At 53.7% G+C, this 17819-nt stretch overlaps 1 protein-coding gene across 2 annotated transcripts in view; it reads right to left on the bottom strand.

Annotated features, from left to right (window-relative positions):
- Nucleotides 1-16826, bottom strand: part of RAB6B (RAB6B, member RAS oncogene family) — a 58580-nt gene extending 41754 nt beyond the window's left edge. Inside the window, exon 1 of one of the 2 annotated variants that reach the window (XM_007457557.1) lies at nucleotides 16414-16826. In XM_007457557.1, the coding sequence (XP_007457619.1) occupies nucleotides 16414-16483 (70 nt within the window). In that variant the 5' untranslated portion in view covers nucleotides 16484-16826. The remainder of the gene's footprint in view (nucleotides 1-16413) is intronic. The other variant, XM_007457558.1, reaches the window with a different exon arrangement.
- Between the last annotated feature and the right edge of the window lie 993 nt (nucleotides 16827-17819).

Here is a 17819-nt window from a genome sequence, read left to right as displayed (position 1 = left end):
GGGTCCATGAGCCATGGCCGCTGAGCCTGCGTGTCCGGAGCCTGTGCTCCGCAACGGGAGAGGCCACAGCAGTGAGAGGCCCACATACCACACACACACACAAGAAAATAGAATACTAACTAGACCAGACAACACTCCTGTCCAAGCCAATGTTTTCACTCATGGGCCCAGACCAGTGTCCCCTACAAATAAATGATTAAATGAAAAAACAAAGACCCAAGATGTTAGCTTCTGGTCATCAGATTTATCTTCTCACTGGAAACAATCAAAAGTCAGACAAAATATATGAAACAATGATTTTCAAGACAGTACATAAGGGCAGTAAAGGACAGTAAACCCTGAGAGACATGAAGCAAATCAAGTGAGCCCCCCAACTGCCCCCAAATTGTTGCCTTGAGAAAACTTCAGGACATGGCACAGGGAATGGGGAGATAGAGCTGAGAGTCTGGAGAAAACAAGGCAGCTGAAGTTCACAAGAGAGGAAAGAGGTACACAGAGAGAGAACACCAGAGGTCTGCAAAGTGGCTCCCTTAAGTCTTCAGCTGAGGACTGATCAGCAAAGGTGTGTTAAGAAACTGCTCAGGACTTGGGAAAGAACCACCCAAATGGATTAAAAAGGAAACAGCACCTGGCATCAACATAGGCCTGGGATAGTGCCTGTTCCTACCAGCCAGAGTGAAAAGCTTCCTCATTCATGGCACACTGGGGAGAGAACTCTGAAGGGCTGTGCCTCAAGAGTGGGAAATAATTAGCCCCAGACTGAGCACCACTCCAGTCCCAGCTAACAAATCCTAAGAATTTATAGGAATACAAAAACCATCCAATACACAATGTGACAAAATTCACAATATCTAGCATCCAATAAAAAAATTACCAGGCACAAAAAGAAGCAATAAAATAAATCCTTAATAAGGAGAAAAAAATCAGTCAAAAGTGACACAAATGTTAGAATTAGCAAACAAAATATTAAAAAAACAATTATTATGACTGCATTTCATATGTTCAAAAAGTTAAACAGAGATGTGGAAGATATTTAAAAAGACACAAACCATCCTCTAGAAGTAAAAACTACAATGTGGGAAACGAAAAATACACTAGATGGGTTAGCAACAGATTAATCCCAGATTAAATGCAGAAGAAAAGATCAATGAACTTGAAGACAGAGTAATATCTAAAATGAAACACAGAGTAAAAAGAATAGAAATAAATTACTGGAACACTAGTGAGCCGTAGGATGACATCAAGTACATTAACATACATGTATTTGGAGTCCGCGAAGGATTTGAAGAAAGTTTTACTGAAAATATTATAAATTTGAGAGAAAATGTAAACCACAGATCCAAAACGTTCAACAAACCCCAAACAAAGGAAACATAAAAGACACCACACAGAGGCACATCATAATCACATTGCACCAAATCAGTGATAAAGAGAAAATTATAAAAGTAGCCAGGGAAAAATGACACACTATATACAGGGAAACAAAGATAAAGAAGACAGCAACTTCTCAGAAACAATGCAAGCAAGAAGACAATGGAGCAGTATCTGTAAGGTCCTGAAAGAAAAACTTATCAACCTAGAATTCTGTAACTTTCAGATATATACTATATAACATCTTTCAAAAATAAGGATGAAATAAAAACTTTTTCAAATATTCAAAAGCTGACAGAATTCATCATCAGCAGATCTGTACAGGTAGTACTCCAGGAAAAAGTGAAATGACACCAGATGGAAATGTGGGTCCACATAAATGAATAGTGAACACAGGGAATGGTCACTACATGGGAAAATGTGTAAGATTTCTTTTGTATCATTGAAATCTCTTTAAAAGATAACTGACTGTTTAAACAGAAATAACAAGAATATATTGGATCACAGGCCTAAGAAAACATAGAATAAAAATCTTTGTTACCTTGTCAGAAACCATGCAAACCAGAAGAAAATGAAGTGACATCTCTTAAGTACTGAAATAAAAATATTGTCAACATAGAATTTTATACCCAGCAAAAATATTTCAAAAATGGAATTGATATAAAGAAGTCAGATGCCAAGACAATTTCTTGTTAGCAGATCTACAACACAAGAAAGGAAGTTCTTTGGGCAGAAGGAGCAAGACAACTACACACTCACGCTTACATCACACATAGCACACACAACTGACAGGCATGGATTTTAATCTTGGCTCTGCCACTTATTTGCTGTGTGATCTTGAGTTAGTTACTATACTCTCTGAGGCTCAGCATCCTCATTTGTACAATGGAGGCAGAAGTGCCTGCCTCACAGAAGTGCTATGAATCCCACAAGAGCAGTAAAATGTTAACATTCTGGGTGGAAGGCATGTGAGAAGTCTTCATACTAGTCTTACAACTTTCTATAAGCCTAAACTTATGTCAAAATAAAAAGTTAAAGGAAAAAACGAAATATGACGATTTTTAAAATTATGCACACACACATATGTGTGTTATATCCCTGTCTCAGATTCTGCACACATTCAGGAAATGGCTTGTTCTGATTAAACATTGTGGTCAATGTGAAATTTTCCTAAGGAAATAGAATATAACTGTACTTGGCATCAACAGTCTTCACCAAGAACAGGGACCTAGCTGGGCACTGGGGAACTGCTGTGAGCCCTTCTAACCACAGACCAGGAGATGGAGTAAGCCTGGACAGGACAGCTCAGTGGGCAGAACCTTGGCATAACCACCTAGAGCCTTATGCCATCTAAGTGAGCTCATGCTCACTTAGATGCATGCAAACACACTCCTCTCTCTCTCTCTCTCTCTTTCTCTCTCTCTCTCTCTCAACCCAGCAAGCACCAGAAGCCCTGGTGTGGGGGGGAACTCTCTAGTACCCCTGGTGTCTTAGCTACGAAACTGAGAACCTCATCAAGGATGACGTCTTCAGGATTTCTTGAAAACCACCTGAGCCTGAGCACACAGCTCATGTGGGCTGCAGAGTTCCTCCCCACCATGGCCAGCTCACCCACTGTCTGGACCCTCTCTACCTCACTGAGTCATCTTGAACACTCTTCTCAGCTTCAAAGAGGTGCTGGGTCTCCCCTCCAGGTCCCAACAGCAGTAGCAGCACCTGCTAGCTTTGAGTGCTAGCCACTCTCCACCCCCAGCTAGAATAGGAGCTCCCGCCTGCAGTGCACACACTCTGGCTTGGCTTCCCTGGACAGCCAGACCTGGATGGGCAGGATGCACTCCATTCCAATTGGCTTGAGGCTCAGCCCAACTCTAGTCCGACCCTACGCTGGCCAATCATGTCACATGTCTGAGTAGCTGCATGGGTGCTGTGAAGAATTCATCCATAGTGAGGATATGTACGTTTGAGAGAAGGAAGAAACACATGCTAAATTCCCACCACCAGCTGATCTTTTGACAAGGCTGGTGTTAATGCAATTTGATAGTTTATTAAACTGAGAGGAACTCTTGGTTCATCCACAGCATGGAGGTTGGCAAAGTAATATACGTACATGCTCACATTTATACTTCTCTCCCTAAGGCAAATTGCTGGTGGCATTGCTATTAAAAGCCTCATTCACAGGGAGAGGACAGTGGGGCAGTGACAATGCCTAGACAGAGCGCTGAGAGCCATGGCTTGTGTTTTCCAGATTATCAGCTGAGGTCCAGTCAGAGGGGCCTTGGGACAGTGGACCCACAGCCCCCATCCAAGGGGGCCCAGCTGTTGCCTGGCCATGAGATCAAGCTTGCCCGGTCAGGTGGAAGGTGGCCTCAAGGTCACAGGCTGCTGGAGGCATGGCATCCTTCAGAGGAGCCCTGGGCTGGCGGTGACCAAGGGTGCTGACTCCAAGGCCTCCCCGAGCACAGGGAGCTGCTCCCGGCACTTGTGGGGGCCCAGCGCCCCCTCCTGTCCCTGCATACCCTCACACAGCCTGCTCACTCTGTGCACCTTGCTGCTTTGCCAAAGAGGAAATGGGCACAATCCCAGCCCCTGCACGTCCAGAGCCAGTTGGTGAGGGAAGAGTGGATGTGGAGACCTCCCCATTCAGTCAATAGAAAGAAGACCCCTCCTGCCCTCAGGATGGGCTCAAGGGCACCTGCTCAAGATTCACCTGGAGAGTAGGGATGGCCTTCCAGGTGAAGTGTAGAGACAAGGACCATTGTTACGGGGGTGGAAGATGCACTCTAGATCTCCGGACCCCTGGGCCTGAGAGTGGGCACAGGACCACCCAGCAGGCAAGGAGGATTCTTTGTCTCCAGCCCTTGTGGACCAGAGATGACTGCTGGCCAGGCATTGGGGTGGCCGGAGGGCCAGGCTGGGGAACAAGAAACTGGGCGTATATTCAGGTCTGCCCCTGGACTTGGACGCCTGGGTACCAAGAAGATGTATCCAGGCTCACTTGTCCCAACCCACAAGCTCCAGGTCCTTAAGGAGCCCTTCTCCAAAGCAGCACCACAGAGGGTGTGAGCCATAGAGGACTCTGGAACTAATTTTGTCCAAGCCTCTCACTGAGCTAGGAGATGTGAGGTCAGAGAAGAGGGGCTGCTTGCCCAGGATAACATGACCCCAGGGTCACGGCCAGATAGTAACTCCTGGTGCACAACCAAGAGCTCCACTTCAGAGGTTTGCCTGAACCCATCAGGCTTATAGAAGTATGCCCAGGACAGGAAGATCATGCCTCCTGAAGCCACAGTGGAAACACACAACACGTGAGGAGCAGCAGAGATTAAAACTCACAAAGGCCCTGAGGCCTGGCTTCTAGAAGGATCACAGATCAGAGTGGCCTCAGAATACCAAGTCATGGCAAGAAGTCACCTAGAGATCATCAGATCCAGCCCTTCACGTAACAGAGGAAAAACTGGAGGCCCAGGAAGCAGGAGGGTTTGCTCAAAGCTGCACAAAGGGAGAGCAGTAGCAGAGCAAGAACCAGGACCCGACTCCTGGGGCCTCCCTGGAGGAGGGCCTCCCTCCTCCCATGGCCCCAGCCAGCTGCTTAACCAGGAGCAGGTCATAGTTCCTCACGGAAGCTCCAACTCCTTGTCTGCAAAAGGAGGACATCTCTAAGGTGTGTCTTCCCTGGAAAAATCTTCACCCCATCTGTATTAGTTATTTGTTGCTGTGTAACAAATACCACAAAGTTAGTGGATCAAAACAACATACATTTATTATATCACATTCCCCTGGGGCAGGAGCCTGTGCACGGCTTTCCTGGGACCTCTGTTTGCAGTCTCACAAGGCTACAATCATGGTATTGGCTGGGCTATGTTGCTTTCTGGAGCTCGGGGTCCTCTTTCAAGCTTGTCTGTGGTGGCTGACCAAATTCAGTCCCTCGTGACTGGAGGACTGAGTCTCCATCTTCTTGGGGGCTACCGGCCAGAGGCTGCTTTTCCCCTAGAGGCCACCCACAGTTCCTCACCACATGACCCCTCACTGCCCTCTCACCACATGGCACCTCACGCCTTCAAGGCCAGAAGAGGAGTCTTTTAGAGAAACAATCATGGGAGTGACAGTCCATCATCTTTGCCATACCATATTGGCTAGAAGCAAGTGTCGGGTTCCATCTGCATTCAAGGGGAAGGGACTAGGCAAGGGGGTGACTCATTCAGGGTCAGCTTAGGTTGTATCTGTCAAACCACCTCACATTCCTAAAAGATGCCCCCTCTACTCTTCCCTCAGCCCCCTCCTCCTCCCCTGCGGTGGTGTTAGTGGCTGGTCACCTGCAGCAGAAACTCGCAGGTCTCTCTGTCTAGGACTGAAGCTCTCAGTTGCCCTGCACGGAGGCTGTGGTGGGCAGGGCCTGTGACTACCTCACCATACATTTCCCACAGCACTTCCAGCCCCCAGAGGTGAGGTGGACAGATGAGTGGACATTGCTGTCCAGACCAGAACTCTGGCTTAGATGACCCTTTGGCTGCATGACGGAGAAAGGGGAGGAGCTGGCTCTTCTGGCCCAACACCTGGGGTTCTGCCCTCTTCTGATGCAAGTGGGAGAGAACCAGGGTGGGTGGGCTGGCAAGGCACCTTTCCAGGCCTGCATTTCACATTCTGACGTGGGCAGCAGCCAGCAGTGCTTTGGCTGGATGTGGGGGAGTGATGGATTAGAATCAGGGGAGAATTTCCAGATCCTGATGCTACAAGTAGGATCTGCTAATATCCCTAAAATAAGTGGCTAATCTGAGAGTGGCTTTTTTTTCCCCCTAAAAATAAACCCTTCTCATAGGTGCTCTCTACACAGAGAAGAGCAGAACCAAATAATCTCCTGGCCCCAAGGCTTGACCCTACTTGCAGCAGCCCAGTCTGGGAACTGCAGGGTCCCAGTGGGGCAGAGCCAACTGGCCTTGGGGAGGGAGAGACGAGGCTCAGTCTGCTCATGGAAGCCCGGTGTTGCAGCACTGGGGCCGTGGAGCTGAAGAACGCCCTCCCTCATCTCCCGGGGCCGAGGTGAGAGCCCTTCTCTCCACTCCTGCTCTGCCTGGCCGAGGGTCGTCAGCCTCCTCACAGCAGCAGCCCCCACCCCTCAGCTCATCCTCCATGTGAAAACAGAATTAGTCCCGTCACTCCTGTGCCCCAACAGGAATCAGTGCCTCCACAGGACCCTTTAATTCTATTTGGTCGGGGCCCCGGGACAGACAGCACCATTGCCTAGAGCCTTATGCCACCCGGGCTTTCCCAAGGCCGCAGCACGTGGCGGCCAGCAGGCCTGTGAAGGTGCGCTCCAGCACCTGTGTCTGGTGGGGGAGGGGCTCCCCTCAGTGCCTCCATGGCCCTCTCTTCCCTGCACTTCCCAACTCCCCCGACTCCTTCACTGGATGGGGAAATACACAAGAAATGTGAGTTTGAATGCTTCACTTTATCCTCTTCAGTCTGTGTGATGTTTATTCCCCGCTCGTCAACAGGGTCAGAACAGAACATTCTCTCTACCTCTCTCGGAATCCGCACCCCGCCCCCAGAGGGACCTGACGTCCACATGGAGGTCATACTCGCAGCTCTGCAGTCCCAAACCAGGGATGTGTCTCTTGGTCCTGCTTCTGCCCCGGGATGGGGGCAATGGGGGTACCCAGCGGGGTTTCGAACAGGTCAAAGCTGGGCTGAGCTGCTTGCGGCCAGCTTCCAGGCCGTTTTCTCTAGGCCAGCAACTCTGGGCAGGGGTGACACCTCTGCTGAGCACCAACCGAGGGCACAGGTCTCCTTACCCACTCTGACCTCACAGACCATTAACGTGGCCCTGCCCACAGGGGCCACTGAAACGTGCTGTGACCGCTGACGATGCATAATTAGGATATTCTCCCCCTACTAGCTACACTGGCAAAGGAATACCCAGGTGGGGCTCAGTAACCTCCATGGGCGGAAGACATGAGGGGCAGGGAACAGAGGTTACCAGGGCTTTGGAGGGTGGCGGTTCAGGCCTTGAGGACAGACCATCAGACTGTGAGCGGGCCTGCGGGTGGGGGCCGGGTTCAGGAAGGCAGCCCCCTGTCTCCACGCCAGCTCCCTGTCTCCCACCCTTTGCCTTTTGCACAGCCAGCTTAAGACTAGGTTTCTGTTTCCAAGGCGGGGAGGGAAGCTCTTCCCCACACAATCCTCCCTCAAGTCCTCAGGGACGCCTGAGCTGGTTGGGAAGCTGGAAGCTGGCAGAGAAGAGCAAGGGAATCTATGAAAGAAAGCAAAGGAAGGGAGTCAGGTGTCCGCTGGAAGAGAAGCCCAGCAAGGGAGGCAGTGGCAGAAGGCTGCACAAGAGGCAGGAGCTCGCACACCCAGCGGCCCACTCCTTTCCAGGCATACACCCGCCCTGAGCAGCTGGCAGACGGGAAGAGTCTGGAAGGGCTGCCAGCAGTCCTGGAGCACCCAGGGCACTGTGGAGACTGGAAGGGCAGAGGAGATTAAGGCAGCCAGTTTGGGTACATCTGGGGACAGTGTGGTCTTGCAAAGAAGGACAAAAGTCCCTCCTCTCCAACCCTTCATTGTTCCTGAGTCCTCAGTCAACAGAGAAAAAAATCAAGAAAATATACATCCCCAGCAGAGGTGAACTTCAGGGCTGGAAGGAAGCTCAAGCTGATACCTGTCACAAGGCCTCCTCTAAATTCCATCCTCTGAATGCTCCCAGCCGGCCTGGTTCAGGCCACCTGGATCTCCTGCCTGCAAGTGGGCCATAGCCTTGTCTTCTAACCCATAAGCATGTCCCTCCTTGGTTGAAGCCCCCCATTGGGTCCCAGCTGCCTGCAGGGAAGACCCAGACTCCTGCGTGTGGCCTGACCCTGTTTCCCCAGGTGCAACTCCTCCCACCACGTTCCCCCAACCACGCCAGAGCCCAGCCACGTGAAGGATACCCAATTCCCTGGAAGGCCCATGCCCATCACAGCCCTCAGCCTTGGCACAGCTGGGCACTCTGCTCGTGACGCCTCCCTCACCTGCCAGTGAATTCCTGCTCACTGTGCACCACCTCCTCCGGGAAGCCTCCCCTGATTCCCCAGCAGACCACACCCGCAGCCTTGCTTGTGTAGTTAATACTCACATCAACACTGGCTGAGGCTTATGATCCACCTACCTCGGTCCAAGAACTGTCCCACTCACAACACTGCAGACCCTCCAGCCTGTAGTCCCTGGGCCGTGTCCTCAGGGAAGGACAGTGGCAGTGAACTTGAGGTGCTCTGCTTGTGAGCAGCTGTGGGGCCACAGGGGTTCAGGGTGAGTCTGTCCCCCTCCCTGCCAGGCCAGGCAGCAGGGAAAACGCCAGCCAGTGAGTCAGAGACCCGGGGGTCCTTCCCAGCTCAGCAGTAGCAGCTTCTGGGTCCCGCACCCTGTGTAAACATCTTCACCTCTCAGAGCCTCACTTCCCTCATCTACAAAATGGATAAGCAGCTCTACCTGTCAGATCACAAGAACTCTGCCCTGCAGCTCACTACACAAAAACGGTCCATCAGTGATTCTCCAAACCTTGCACCCCTACTTCTCTTCCCGTCATACATCTACGAGCAGGGGTGGAGGGGAGTGCCGTCACTATTTCACCAACAAAATTACCTCTTACTGGAGCATTTAGCATGTGCCACATATTGATGTATTAGACACATCTTGGAAGTCCAACAAGGTCATAAAGACCCTACTATCTTGGAGGGAAATGAGCACCGGGGGTCCTCATTTTTGAGGACCCTCTCTGTCTGGGTGTTACATCCCAACACCCAGACAGAGAGGGCCAGGCTGGGGTGGAAGCCCAGGGCTCAAGAGGATGCCGTTGGTGATGGGGCTGGAGTAGGAGCTGGGACTGGTCTACTGGGGACACCGCATATCCCTCTTGGCTCTGGCCCCTTCCCAGCCCTCCCCACCTACCACCCACCCACCTGGCTACAGAAGGAAGTGTCCCGGAGTAGGAGTACCTGGGAGCTGTCACCCATTCTGCTGTCCTCTGTATGAGATAAATGCCTGTCGGCAGGAAGGGCAAAACAGCTCCATCCCTGTTGCCTGGCGACCTGAGCCAAACACATCATCAGAAGGGATGAACCAAAGCACCCCTAGGGCACAGTAGGTAAGGCTGGGCCCAGGTAGGTGGGCCTAGAATGTTGGCCAACAGAAGAGGTGGCAGACTGGAGAGGACCCTGCACTGGAGCCCAGGGCAGTTCCAGGGGAAACAGTTGGCAGAGGCCCTGATCCCACGCATTCATCCCTGCAGCCCCTCTGACCCGTGCCGTGCCCAGGCTGGGAGTGTTACTGGCTTGGCGTCATACTATAAGCTGGTGCTGAATTATAGAACCACTTAGAGCTCCACTGGCCCTAGTGATCACCAAGTCCACTAGCCTCCAGGGACATATCGAGAAAGTGAAAGGTGGGCTGGGGCTAATCCAACCACACAGCCAGCTGGTGGCAGACCCTAGACAGAATCAGGGTCTCCAGGGCCCTGATATCTCCAGGCCTGGAGGGAGAATGAGGCTCTACCCCCAGAGCAGGTAGGAACCAGCTTCTCAGTGTGACTCGTTCTTCCCTTCTGAGTAATGAGTTCTCAGCTAGAACCTGGCCGAGCCAGCCTCTGTGACCTGCCCTCACCTCATCTCCAGCCACAGGGGGAAATGGGTGAGCCAGTCATCCCAGTACTGGAAACCCCTTTCTCGAGGGAAACCCCACTAAAGCAACAAGCCCATCCCCCAACTGCCCAGACCCTGGAGGAAAGCTGTGGTCTCCAGCACAGAGCGAATCCAAAAGAAGTCTTCCTCCCTCGCCGGTCCTGCTGGGGCTCCAGGCTGCCACTCTTTTAATGCATTTTATAGAGGTATAACCTTTACTGTAAAGGTTCCATTCTGCCCTCAGGGGTGAGGTATCATCTGCTTTCTCCTGAACCCTGGTCTGTCCATTGGGTATGTCACCCCCCAGGGAACAGGTGGCACCTGGCTGAGTCACTCAGGCTCCCACCGGCCTTGTTACCAAGAGACCAGGATAAATATGCTTTTCTACTGAAAATAAATCATTTTACTAAAATGATAACATATTCACAGTAGTGAAAATTTACTTTTTAAAAAAGATCCCACTTAGTTCAGGGCCAAAGTTACCGAAATAAAAAAGGGAATTGGAAATTTCAAGTTCAGTAAAGAAGCTCTCTTAGGAGTCCTCAGGCGTTAGGAATCTGCATCCTTTCCTGCCCTGTTCCAGGAAGCAGAGACTGGCTTCCTCATCATCGCGGTCCCCTCAGGGCTTAAGTGCCCAGCCCTGCCTGCAGCCCCATTTCCCGGCAGCCTGTCTTTTGAGCTCTCACAAAAGCTGCCCATCTCAGGGTGCGTCAGGTACTTCTCCCTGGCAACCTCCCCCATCTTCTCTGTGGTGAGAAACAGAAAAGGATGACAGACAGATACACAGACAGACAGTGGAGGAAATGCCCAGCACAGCAGTCCACCCCCAATGATATGAATTTTGCTGTTCCACCTAACCGTTCCTCACCCTCCCCAATGGGTCTGTCCACCAGTTTCTCTAAATGATTTACGCTGAGACCAGAAAGCCCTGTGCATTCAAAGGCTCATTCATTCTGCAACAGTGGAAGAACGGTTGGGGAGGACAGGAAAACTTTGCAGCCTGGATGGGACACAGATGGTACCACCCTCAGGCCTGCCCTGGGCGAGCTTGCAATGTCAAGGCAACACCTATAAGGATAAATATTCATGGGCTGATTTTAGGGATTTAATAAGTAACAAAAGGACAATGAGGTTATTTTGTTATATTTTAATGGTATTCATTATAATTTGGAGGCTGCAAGTGATAATGATAATCAGACCATGCAAACGATGGTAATTACTGTTACACCTGCACCACCAGAACGTGTTCTCACAGTTTCTTTTTTGTCTTCTGGCGAGTTCTCGAGCATCTAACATCAGCACTGAGGGTGCCACTTTTCTCCTATACCAAGTACAGGTTAATTCTCATCTTGGTGTGTGTCTGTCTGACCTCACACCCAGTTCTTTAAACAAATAAAGCAAAGGTTCTGGGCCTGCACCTGACATCCAAGGCTCCCTCTCTCATTCCAGCCACTGAGGCAGGGAGAAAAATTGGGAAGAGAGAAAGCAGGACCAAGAAGGTAGGCACAGAGCCACTGGGTGATTCACTTCAGATCTCAAAGTGAGCTCTGCCGGGTCTGGATGTGTCCCTTCCACCCCACCTCTGGTGGTCTTGCTGCTTCTCAAAGTTCTGCAGAGATGGTTGGGGATGGGGGTGCCCTGAGAAATTCAGCTTCCGTGAGATGAACGGTGAGATGGGCATGACCAAGGCTAAATAAGCCGATCCTCTCTGAAGGACTCTGTAAGTGTTGCAGATAAAAATCCTCTGGCTTGAGAAAGCGGCAGGTGTCAGGATGAAGAATCCTATTCCAAAGCGGCCTTGACTCCTGTCGCTTTCAATCTACTGATGGGCCATCAGCAAATCCCACACAGCAAAGATCTCTCATCATTTTCAAGTGAGATATTTAATGAGCACAAAACTCCTGCAGGCGGAGAGGGGGGAAGGATGACTAAGATGACTAGTCACCTTAAGGTGCTGAAATTTGCCCTTAAGGGGCTTAAAATTCAGTTAGGGTTTTTGTACCTAAAAGAAGTTAATAAGCATTTTAAAATCCCGAGGAACCAAGACAACAGAGGTCTTGGGGCAGCATGTGATTGTTTCTAAAAATGTTCAGAAAAAAACAAAGCCCCACCATGGTGAGTGCCCAGCTAGGCTGGGCACAGCAGGGCCAGCAGATCTGGGAGGAGTCAGCTTCTGGGATGGGCTTCAGGCACAACCACCAAGCCAGCGGTGGGCTCCCTGTGGTGCTGTAGCAGTGTGGGTGGCGGGGAGGCAGGGGTCAGGCAGGGCCCTCCTGGCAGTGAGGACGGGGATGAAAGTGGAGGGGCAGCCCCTTCCCTCCCAGCAGTTGCTACTTGTCCCCACCCCACGCACTTCCTCAATGCCGGAGGGAGAAGAGCAGGCAAAACTCCCTGGAGAGGGTGGGGGCCCCTTGCAAGACCTACTCCCTGCTCTCGGCCCGAAGAAGGAGGACCAGCATGCTGCCTAGAGAAGCGTCTCCCCCTCCGAAGCCTTTAGAAGGCGCCTCTGGCACCTGCCCCCAAAGGTGGGTAGGGCGCCCTGCTACGTGCTTCCACGGCAGCTGTTCCTCCCTCGTCACGGCCCTCGCAGACCTTTACTGTAATTATATCCGCAGATGTCTGTGCTCCCAGTGGACTATAAGTTCCACGAGGCAGGGATACACTCAAAGATCTGACTGAATGAATAAATGGATGCTGGGAGGAGGAAGTGAGAGGCGGATGGGGGAGGAAGAGAGGGATGGTTGAACAAATGAGAAAACCACCAAAGCTGCCTGCAGGGTCACTATGCTGCATGAGACCAGGGATGCCACTCACATCGTGCTCGGCATGGATGGCACCTCCAGCAACACAACTGCCAGGGGAGGACAGGAAGGTGGCTGGTCACAGGGAGAAGCTGGCCTACTGGCCTCAGCCTGGGGAAGGAGACCAAACTTGTGTCCATCAGTCTTCCTGCTCCGGCTGGAGGAGTCTCAGGGAAGGGAGGTGAGCAGAGGCCAGAGTGCAGCAGACACAGCCCACTTCCCCCTCCCTGCCACACACACTTGGAGAAGCCCTGCATGAAGCTGGAGCCCCCCAGAACGCCACCAGAACTCAGGAGGAGGGCTGTGTCCCCCAGGTCGAGCTCCTTCCTCAGATATCTGCTCATGCCTGCCTTCTCTGGATGCCACCAAGTGCCCAAGTCGGGACTGGTGTGCATCACCCCCTCTTTCACCCTCCACTGCCATCAGCACAAGGGCACGGCCAGCAGGCCCAGAGAGCCATCTGAGCCCCAGCAGGATTGCACAGCCTCCACACTGCAAGGAAACCCTTCATCCTGGGTCCACAGCAACCTCTCCACAATCCCTCCCCCTGCCAGGCTGATACTGGCCAGCCTGTATTCCATGCTCCACAGTAAGGCAATCATTCTGCTGCTATGAGGGGGTACTCTCTCATGGGCTAGAGGTATTCTATCCAGATTGGCTCCTCAAGGCTTCCCACCCAAACTAGGTCCCTGGAATCTCTGAAGGCCCAATGCCCCTGGGATTATCTGGTCCTGGGCACCCTCCTCATCACTGGGCTCCAGGCCAGGCACTCCCCTCTGGGATCCAGCTGTCCTCGCCCACTGGCCTAGAGAGATGCTACCAGTAAGCCAGGCACAGGAAACAAGAGAAGGCCAGCTCCTTCCCCTGGCCCCTTTTCCAGGGGACTCAGCTCATATAGGCCAGCCCATGCTGTTCTAGAAGTCCCTGTTGTGCTCAGCTGACTCAAGTTCCCTGAGCACAGAAGGGGAGGTACCTCCAAGGTCACACAAGGAGGGAGACCCAGGGTGGAGGTGATGGCCAGAATTCAGTGGGAATTCAGAATTCCCTCCACCACACAGGCTGTAGAGGATGCGGGCACAAAGGACCAACACATGTAAAAGTGCATGCAGGCAAGATGGAGGCCATGGCTGCAGTGGCAATTCCTCTGTCCCACCAGGCTCAGAGATGCACATGTCTCCTGCCTAACTCAGGGACCCCAAAAGCTCTGTAAAATTGAAGGTAAACAACCGACTAATGACACAACAAAGTGGGAGGAGGCTTTTCAGGGTCCTAGGGCTCCCTGCCAGAAGGGACCAGAGTGGCTAATAGCCAATGGCACTGATGGCAGTGCCTTTTCCCCTAATGACCATGTTCAAAGGGCCCAGAAAGCATACTCCCAACCAACTAGCCCAGTATCTCCAACAGGTCACCCAACCCAGCCACAAGCCTGGCCAGAGTATGGCAACCCTAACCCCCTATGAGGAAAGCTCCCCAATTCTTGGCTTCCCCAATTCAAGGTCACCTTATTTCCCAATGGCATGTTAGTGACCGGGAACAGGAGATGTGGTTCCAGTCCCAGAAGGGTTAACAAATCACAATAGGACTCTGGGTTGACACCCCATCCCTGGGGCTGGAACTTCCCATATAAACATGCTAGAAAGGTGGGGGCTCACTCTCTGAGGACTTCAGGTCTCATTTCTGTGATTTTAGGGGCAAAGGGGGTTTGCAGGGCTCAGTCGGGGCCCCAGCCCATCAGAGATTCCGTGGGAGCCCAAAGTTTTACCTCAAACACACCATTCTCCTCATCAAACCCCTGGTCCTTTGCTGAAGCATGTTCAGACTTGGAATAAACAAGTGTTTGTTGGGAACCTCCCATGGTCCAGGCCCTTTGGGAGACACTGAGGAAACATGAAGGGGTAAGAGAACTGCCCTTAGGCAACCATCTTACAGAGACAGAAACTAAGGCTCAGAGAGGCTTTGAAATCTGCTCAAAGGAACACAGCTAAGAATTCAACTCCCAGGGTTCTAGGCCCGCTAAGAGTAGCACTGGGATGTGAAGGCCACCCCCACCCCCCAAATCCCTTTAGGCACAAGGAAAAGTTAGTTTTGTGAAACTGGAATCTACTAAGATTAGAAACTCAGGGTCCAGGACACAGGGCTGGCTGCCTGAGTTGATTTTGTTCTGAAACGCCCAGCCTGGCCCCAAAACCCATGTCAGAACTCTACCACCTTTTGACACCCTTCTCTGAGCTGTAATGAGCAGCAGCAGCAGGCAGGTGTGTGACCTCCACAATCCACAGGCACACACATCACAGCAGCACTGCTCTCGGAGCCCACCAGGTCCTCCCAAGGTTGTGTGTGTCTTGGCCCCCTGTATAGACAGGCACCAAGCCAGGTGAACGGGACTGGTCTGTAGAGCTAGAGCTGCTGGTCCTGCTCCCAGAGACGGCCTTCTCCCACAGCAGAGCTGGTCAGGGCCCAGCTGGTCTCCCTGCAGCCCCAGGTGAGAGGCCTCTGGAGGGATGCTCTGAAAACCACTCCTTCCTACAAGTGTCAGAGGGTCCATGCTCCTCAACCTGGTCTTCCCACCTCGGGACTAACCTGGATTTCAGAGATGCTTTCCCTGGGGAGGCTGCTGGGCAGTACGTAAGCCATTTGTCTCCCCCTCTCCCCGGCCCCTGGCTCGCTGCCACAGTGACCTCCCCTCCCCCAAGAAGGGCGGTGAGCTGGGAGGTGGGAAGAATCCGCCGCCAACGCTCTCGGGAGGGGTGCTGGGAAGCCAGGCAGGGCGTGTCGCCTGGTCCTTTCTCTGCCCAGCCCCGGGCGTCACGGCTCTTGGTGTGAGGCGCCCCGTACCATCCCCCAAATCTGCCTCGCACTGGGGAACCCTTGCTGTCATCGCCCAGATCCCTGAGCCCCACAGGGGCTAATACACACTGGCGAAGGGCAGCGGGTCTAGAACCTTCTGTGCCCAGTCGGACGTAAGCCAGGGGAGGTAGGCGCCCTGTTCCCCCACGACCTGCACCCGCTCTTTTCAGAGGAGACATCTGTGGGTCTCCCCCCGCGCCCGCGGCCGTCTGCCCTGGGGTCTGGACGTGCCCGTAATTACGGCTCCGGGCAGGGGCCCCAGGGAACCCCTCCGGTGCCGCGGGGTGGGGAGCGGCCAGACGCCAGTCCCGTCTCGTTCTCCAAAGAGGGGCGCCGTCCTCCCCGCGACCCTCGCCGGCGCCCCGCCACCTGCGCGGTCGCCCGCAGCCGGTGCCGCAGTGCGAGCGATCCAGCGAGCCCGGAGCCTTCACGCCTTGGCCGGCGCCGCTGAGCGAGCCGCCGCCCTCCGGCCTCCCCGCCGCGCCGCACCTGCACCCGCACCCCGAGCCCCCACCCCAGATCCCACCCTCACCCCCACCTCCGGCCCCAGCGTCTCCTCGGCCCTTACCCTTGGGCCCTCCCCTGCCCGGCCCCGCCCGAGCCGGCCCCGACCTCTCATCCCCAAACCTCCCCTCTGCCCAGGCACCGAGGGGCCTTTTCGAGCCGAGGCCGGGGTCCCAATCGGGTGGATGATTTGGCGGGGGTTCGACTCGACACCAAGCCAAGAGAATAAACGGGGTACTTACCACTCTGCTCCCCCAAGAACACCAACTTGAATTTTCTCAGTGGGTTCCCAAAATCACCCCCTGCGGACATGGTGCTGGCAGCCTGGGCTGGGAGAGGAGGAGGAGGAGGAGAAGCGAAGGAGCAGGGAGGGGAGAGGAGGAGGGCGAGGGGAGGCGGCCGGCGGTGCGGGAGCCGGAGGGGGAAGGGCTGGCTGCGCGCGTCCCTGACTCCCCAGCTGCGTCCCGGCCCCGGCCTGCGGCTGCGTGTCCGGCAGCGGAGAAGGAGGAGGAGAAAGAAGAGGAGGAGGAAGGCTGGGGCTGGGCTGCCGCGGGCGGCGCTTGATGCGGTGCGAGGGGCGCGCTCTGGACGCCCGAGGCGCGGCGCGAACAGCGAGGCGCGGGCTGAGCGGGGCGCAGGGACTGCGCGCAGGGCGGAGGAGCGCTCTCCCAAGCCGCACTGGTCGGCCCCCCTCCCGCCTCCCTTCTCCGCCCGCGCCTGCGCTCTGCGCGCTCCCCAGCCTCTGATGTCATTCGGGGCCTGCGGGGCTGGGGGGCGCCAGTCCACCCACCCGGAGCCCGCACCCGCGGGGGAGAGACCCGCCTCGCCGTGCCTCAGAGAGACCCCCGAATCGGGCCCTGTCTCACTGCCCCTCTACGTCTGTCTTCCCCGCTCTACCCCTCCTTTGAATCCAGAAAATGACGTGAAATTATCAGGGGATATTCGTTTCTGGTCTTTAAACCTAGATGCTAGTCCCTTCCTCCACCTCCTGCAACACCAATGCACACTCAACCTGGCCATCCTAGAGGGTGGAAAGGAAAGGAGTGGGGGATGAGCCAGGGTGTGGTGGACCGTGTGTGTTCAGACAGGCTCTACTGTCATCTTGTGCGTCTCTTGCCCTCCCTACCCTCTCTAGACCCAGATCCCTCCTCTTGGGCACAATCTGTGAGGTCATAGGTGTCCCCACAGACATGCCCATCGAGAGAGGAAGCACCAGAAAAAGGCGTACCTTCCTCAAACCAACCGCTCCTAAGGATCATTTTATCCTAAACCTAATGCCCCGTGGGAGAGAAGGAGCAATGAGGCCCTGAATGTCAGCACCTTCATCTCCAGAACGGTGCCCTGGATCCCTGGACCCTGGGGCCACCACGTTGACAATGCAGCTCCTTGCCCTGGCAATTAGGTGTATCTGGACAATGAGCTCCTGGAGCACAGGAGGGAGACCTTCCATTTGCCTCTGTATTCATCCGACCTTTTAAGGCACACAGAGTAAGTTGTGAGTGGGTGAGAACAAGGAGCAGGTGCCAGGTGTGAGAAGCACACCCAACCCAGTCCTAGCATTCTGGCTAATGCTAGCTTTGAGGTTTCGCAAAGCTGCCTCTACTGTGCTGCCACCACGTGGTCTATGCTTTTAGGACTCTTCAATGAA

This window comes from Lipotes vexillifer, unplaced genomic scaffold, assembly GCF_000442215.2.
Source record: "Lipotes vexillifer unplaced genomic scaffold, Lipotes_vexillifer_v1.1 scaffold86, whole genome shotgun sequence".
In the NCBI taxonomy this organism is placed as follows: Eukaryota; Metazoa; Chordata; class Mammalia; order Artiodactyla; family Lipotidae; genus Lipotes; species Lipotes vexillifer.
Note: the sequence above shows the minus strand (reverse complement) of the source record. Positions and strands in the feature narration are given on the sequence as shown.